This window comes from Danio aesculapii, chromosome 5, assembly GCF_903798145.1.
Source record: "Danio aesculapii chromosome 5, fDanAes4.1, whole genome shotgun sequence".
In the NCBI taxonomy this organism is placed as follows: Eukaryota; Metazoa; Chordata; class Actinopteri; order Cypriniformes; family Danionidae; genus Danio; species Danio aesculapii.
This window is the reverse complement of record NC_079439.1, coordinates 26592794-26599812: the sequence shown is the minus strand read 5'-3', so window position 1 is coordinate 26599812 and position 7019 is coordinate 26592794. Positions and strand designations below refer to the sequence as shown.

The following is a 7019-nucleotide window of genomic DNA, read 5'->3' as shown; positions in this document are numbered from 1 at the left end:
TCCGATCAGTGATCACAGACTTAATGCAGTCCACGAGAGCCACAAATAAAAAATGCGATCTCCATGAATCTGTCCAGCTTGAAGAAATGACCTCAATCCCAGAAGAAAACGCTAAAAATGGAGAGATTAAAATATTCTCACATCGATGGAGTTTCTATAAATAGCCAGGCGTCGCAGAATGATGAGGATTCAGCAGCGCATCAGTAATCCAGCTGAGGCAGCCGCTAGATTACCATAAAAATCACATCTGATCTACTTGACACATCGGTCGCGCGCTCGATGCGCTCAAGTTACTCTAGCAATAAGAAAGGTTCGTTCGCTGCGTTTGGCTGAAGCTGACAGGAGTCTCTCCGCCCACTGCTCAATGAGATGCGAATATCTATATCTGCTGCTACCTAAAGAGCATTTTGTTCACAAACCCAGCCCTCTTATTTCAGGATGTTTGGCTTTGTCACACGCCGGGGAGGACAAAATGCAGATGAAGCGGAATTTCGAAACAACAACAACAACACTGTGATGAATAGATTATAATTTGCGACTTCATTCTCCAACTCATTGAAAATGGGATTTCTTCACCAGCTACACCTTCTCCTGTGGAAGAACGTGACTTTAAAGCGGAGAGGACCGGTAAGAGTGCCTTTGTTTACACGTATCTCGTGCTTTTTCTATTTTAATTCAGGCCTTGATGGGTTTTTGATTTGAACATGTCGCTAGAGATGCACGAGCAGGCGGTGTCAGTCACGGATTGAGGTGTTGCAAAACATACAGCCAGTAATAATAACATTTACATGGCTATATTGATACAATTTCGGTACGATCTATTTTATTTTATTTTACATATGTTACAATTTCTACGTCTTATGAAATATCGTGGGCGGAACCGTTTGTTTTAAAGGAAGTTGTGTTGACAGTCTTTGGCCAACCTACTAACAGGTTGTTTAGGAAACTAACAGGTTGTTGACTGAACAACCTGTTAGTTCGACGGTCATCTCCACACATCTCAAGTTGAGCTATCGCTAAACAACCTGTTAGCATGGGTGATAGATTGTCAGCTGCTGATGATGTTGAGAAAATGATCATTTTATCTCTGATGGGTATCAGACTAGATCAAGTTTAGCCCCACCCATGACGTTCAGATGCTCCTAAACAAGCTTGATAAAAGCCACGTATTTTGCATATGATATTAGTAGCTACTAAAAGGGAAACATCATGGTCCTGGAGCTCAAGGGACTGAGGTACTGTACTGAGATGTGTACACTATTTGGCTCTGAATAAAAACTGTGGTAAATTAGAGCTGTGTAATTCATAGTAATTACACATAGTATAACACCAGTAGCCTGCCTGTATATCTAATGGGAAGAGAAAGCGCAGTGTTCCAGATGCATAAGGGATAGTTCACCTAAAAATGTAATTTTGTTATTTACTCACTATTTACTTGTTCCATACATGTTGTCATGAGGAAAGCTGGAATTCTGCAACCACTGACTTCCATGGTATTTTTTTTTTTTATCTCTACTATAGAAGTCATTCGTTACAGGTTTTCAGCTTTCAACAAAATAACATATTTAACATTCAAAGGAATAAAGGAACCCATAAAGGTTTGGAACCACATGAGAGTGAGCAAATAGTGAGTAAATTTTCATTTTTGGGTGAACTATCTCTTTAATTGGCATAGGTTGAAATCCACTTAAGTGTGATGTCACATAAAGCGGCTTCCAGGTCCAATCACTCTATCAAACTTTATCGGGAGTATTAACAAATGGTAATAATAAACATTTACAAAGTGATGTAATGCTTTCAAAAATCATGATCACAATGTAAACATCCATTTCTAATATATGATGGCTAGAAAGTGATGAATTTTTAATAAATTGTCCAAATATTGGTGTCAGTGATGCAGCAAGTCCAGAGACTGTTGTGTACACCATGATTTCATATAAAATTCATGTGTGATATGACCAAAAGTGGTCATAAACAAATATTTTCTCAATTCAAATAAGTATCGGCTTGGACCCGGAAACAGTATTCCATATGCCATGACTTAACAAGCGGATTGCAACAAAGCCCTTTAAGAGATAGTTCATGATGTAAATTTACACTCCCTCAGGCCATTATAGAAATAGGAGACTTGAAACCATGGTCCTTCATTCATAAAATGCAAAGCAGCAAGTGGAAAGTGGAAGAGTTGGAAATATATATATATAATTTTTTTTTCCCAGCAATGGGTTGCGGCTGGAAGGGCATCCGCTGCGTAAAACATGTGCTGGATAAGTTGGCAGTTAATTCCGCTGTGGCAACCCCAGATTAATAAAGGGACTAAGCCGAAAAGAAATATAAATATATACACACACACACACACACACACACACACACACGCACACACACACGCACGCACACACACACACACACACACACACACACACACACACACACACACACAGAAGAATAAAAATTAATACCATAGCTTTTAGAGATTGAGATGTTATGAAGCAAAACAATTAGTCTGTGAAACTAAACATTACTACCTTTAATTTCAATCCCGAGTAGGGCTATGTGATATTGGGAAAAACTGACTGTGATGTTTTATTCCTAAAAGAACCCTTTTTTGATAGAGTTAGAATCATTGTATTAATCTACTGAACATTTTCCACTATAATTGTGCACTGTAAAAACAGTAAATGGTCTTTATTGAACCCTAAATGTCAATAAAGGAACTGTATTTTAAAGCGTGAGTATATTTGCATTATGAAAACAGATTCACCATAAGACTTGAATAACTCTATCTGGAATAAATTCATTATTTTAGAGTGATTGGGGTGATTTTTTTATTTTTTAGGGAAGTGCAACCACATAAAATATATCAAGCAAATTACAAGCATAGATAAAAGAACAAGGATACAAATGAACTGAACTGTGTTTTATGATTTCATAATCATTTAGATGTTATTACTTTACTTGTATATTGCATATTAGGATCACACTTTACAATGAGGTATCATTAGTAAAGGTTTGTTAATGTATACTAACAAGAACAGCATTTATTAATGTAGTGCAACATTTACTAATGCATTATTAATATCCAAATTCATGCTAACTAATGCACTGCGAGTTAATATGAACTAATAGTGAAAAGCTATATTTCTATTAACTAATGTTAACAAAGATGAATAAATACTGTAATAAATGTATTATTCATTGTTTGTTCAGGCTATCAAGTAAATTAACTTAGTGTTTCTCAACCATGTCCTTGGAGGACCACCAACACTGCATGTTTTGTATGTCTTATCTGTCACACCCATTACAGGTCTCTCAGTCTCTGCTAATGAGCTGATGATCTGAATCAGGTGTGTTTGTTTAAGGAGACATGGAAAATGTGCAGAGCTGGTGGTCCTCCAGGAATGTGGTTGAGAAACATTGCAACCTTATTGTAAAGTGTTACTAATACAAGTATTAATTTGAGAGTTATTTGAATGCAAACACACTCATGACCTGGAGTTTCTATGAGTGATATAAAGTAAAAAAAAAAGGTATGTCATTTTTTTTATTGCAGCTACATTTGAGGAATGCTTGTAACCTAATCCTTATCTATATCATATCAGCTTAACTGAATCTGGTTTTGAAGAGTAGTGGCCCTCAAGAGCCCTGACCTAACACTCAATTAGGAAATAAAACACACTGCTTTGAGCAGCGTTTTGACCTCCAGAAGATACTTAATTACTAAGCATTGTTCCTATCTTTATGAGCCTCGTTGCTCCGTTATGTTATTTTTAGAAGCAGCCGCATTTTACAATAGCTCACGTTTGCAGCAGACGTCAGGCTCCCCGGAGGAAAGGATCGCCCCAGTAAGAATAGTAACAGCTACGTCAGTGGGCTGGTTTGATCACATTGGGCCACATTAGGGGGAGTTTGAAGGCTTCGTAGATTGATGGGACCCTGTGAAGTGGCTAGTCAGCAAAAGGTTCTGCCTGCTCTGTCCTGTGGATGCTAAATGAATGAGGTCCAGTGAGTTCAGCTCTCCACTGGCTGCCTGCCTTTGTTGGTTACTCACCGCTGATATGTCTGTGGTAAATGCTGTCAGCTCTTTCACAAGTGTGTTTGTGATTTCGCTGTTCTGCTGTTAAAAACTACGCTCAGAATTGATTCAGGAGAGTTGAGTGATGCAGTTTGAAAATCTTTGAATCGAGGCAGAATTGTTTTTTCAAATCATTTTACACTAAGCTCAATTCTTTACCCGTCATTACAATATTTGACAACAAAAATGACAGCAGTGAGAAATCAGCAGTTAAGAAAGCATCTGATCAAAGCGATGCGGATATTGTTGCACAAGCACTGGCTCAGCAGGTCACTGGCGTGCTGACATGTCAACAGTAGGAATATATTTGAATATTATAGGAATATTATTTAATTTCCCCCCTCAGAGCAAATGCGTTACTGCCATCTGTGTGTGACAGTCTTACTAGCCAATTGAGTGAGCAAACTTTCATTCTGCCCAATCTAAATTGCGCAATCGAACCATGCTAGACTCCAACAATAAAAAAACAAACAAACAGGAAAGCACGGACAAGTGGGATAATGGCATCTGCTGCTTCAGAAGCATTAATAGACAAATTAATATCAAAGAGAAACAGCATTGGTAATATGGAAAATTTTGGTTTTAAGGTCTGTTCCAGACATTTAAATTCAGGGATTTTTATGTCCAAATTGTGCAATATCAAGGATTTGTGTTTGTCATTTTAAATTTTTGTTTCCATTTATCAATATTATTTGTACCTTTTTTTTTATTGTTTCATTGTTATGGTTAGGTTACTTTTATTCCGTCTTTTATTCCTTTCACACTCACTTCAAAAAACTGGGTGTTAAAAAGTTGCTGGCAGAACCCTGATATATATATATATATATATATATATATATATATATATATATATATATATATATATATATATATATATATATATATATATATATATATATATATATATATATATATAAACAAAGCAAAACTGTTATGTAATGTAATAATAATAATAATTCCTTACATTTCTATAGCGCTTTTCTGGACACTCAAAGCTCTTTAAACATTGGGGGGAATCTCCTCATGACACGGTGGCAGCCATATTGCGCCAGACCGCACACCACACACCAGCTAATTAGTGGAGTGGAGACAGAGTGATGAAGCCAATTATGATATGGGGATGGTTAGGAGGCCATGATGGACAGAGGCCAGTGGGTAAATTTGGCCAAGATGCCAGGGATGCTGTTAAACCCCTACTCTTTTTGAAGGACATCCTGGAATTTTTAACACCAGAGAGTCAGGATCTCGGTTTAATGTCTCATCCGAAAGACGGCACTCACTGAGCAGTATAGAGCCCTCTTCACATCCAGGTACTGACTGCTTAGCTTTAGTGGACGACCATGTGAGAGATGCAGAGAGCTAGCTGCTGGCAATGTAAAGTGAAATAAAGCATGGAAAAAGTATTGATCACAATAAGAAAAGCTCAGACAGCATCTGAAATCTCTCAGAAAGCAGCCCTGCCCCTTGTCAGTGTAAATGTATTAGCTGCTTTAGTCCCTACACCTACATTACCAGGGTGGACATTTCAGAAAGACAGTCATCCCAAGCAAACCAAGGAAACGCTCAACTGGTTTTAAGAAAAAGAAAATAAAGCTGATGGAATGTTCCAGCCAATCACCTGACTTGAATCTAATAGAAAATAAGAATCAAAAATCAAAGTTGATAGGTGAGACTGATAGAATCATCAATATTAGAAATACTCTGTTGAAGTCTGGGAAGAAATCACACATGAGCAATACATTCTACTTCATTCTCCATATAAGAGGCTTCTTGAAACTACAAAAAAAACATGTGTATATATATTATATACAATTCAGTAGTACTTTCGTCTTGTGTCATTTTATTGTTCATTGTTTAAAATTTATTCAGATGTCTTTTTATTTTTATTTTATATGTTTTGGTTGTTTTATTTTATTTTTAAAATTTGCTACAACGTCATGTCAACAGCCCCTTTAGAAATGTATTTACCAGGCAAAATATGTTTGTTGTAAGACTGATATATTATGTTGATTTGATGATGAAGAGGCAGTTATGAAACCTGTTAGGTTTTAACACACTGCTATAAAATCCTTCATAGTCAAATGACACCTTGTTTTGTTTGTCTCAGCTGTCTCTGGATCCCACTGACATTTCTCTATAACTCAGTCACAGTATTTGATCAAGCATAAATGAGGCTCTAGTCTAAAAAGTGAGTACTGTCTGGCTTCTGAAATGAAAACTAAGAGCCAATATACAAAATCATTCAAACTGGATAAAGAAGTGAAATGTGTGCATTGTTGACTTTATATTGTTTTATCACTATGTTTTTTGAATTATTAAACTTCATTCATTCCTGCATTCATTCCTGATTACTGTTTGGTATAATGTCATAATCTAGTTTGATGTCCTTGTAATTCTCATTTCTGTTTAAAAGTCCCTGTGATTGTTTTTTTAAAGGTACCTTAAAGTAATAGGTCACCCAACATTTAAAATTGACTCACTATTTACTGACCCTCAAGTATTTCCAAACTTTTATGAGTCTCTTTCTGAAACCATTGACTCCGATACCAGGAAAAACAAATACTAGGGATGCTCCGATCGATCGGTATCGGCTTATAATCACATTTCACGATTTGAACGGTACTCGCTGATCTGGCCGATCTCATGAACCAATTGCAAGTGTTTGTTTATGAGTTTACAACCCAGGTTATACAACACATGAGCGATGTTATTTTAATAGTAATAGTCAGCAGTAATTTTTCTTACCATTTTTTTAATCTATTTTTTTTGTAAAGCTACTTCTGACTATTACATGTATTCGACATCCTTAATTTATTCATTAGTTAAGGCAAGATCACATACATAAAGGGAAAATGTGCTTATGCAGTGGCAAAGTTAAATAAAGCTTGAAGCATCAGAAACGGGACTTGGTATCGGCTGATCACAATGACAAGGAATCAGTACTCAG

At 36.5% G+C, this 7019-nt stretch overlaps 1 protein-coding gene across 2 annotated transcripts in view; it reads left to right on the top strand.

Annotated features, from left to right (window-relative positions):
- Positions 1-7019, top strand: part of abca2 (ATP-binding cassette, sub-family A (ABC1), member 2) — a 128311-nt gene continuing 121292 nt past the window's right edge. For both annotated transcript variants that reach the window (XM_056457756.1, XM_056457755.1), the window contains exon 1: positions 1-627. In XM_056457756.1, coding sequence (XP_056313731.1) covers positions 562-627 — 66 coding nt within the window. In that variant the 5' untranslated portion in view covers positions 1-561. The remainder of the gene's footprint in view (positions 628-7019) is intronic.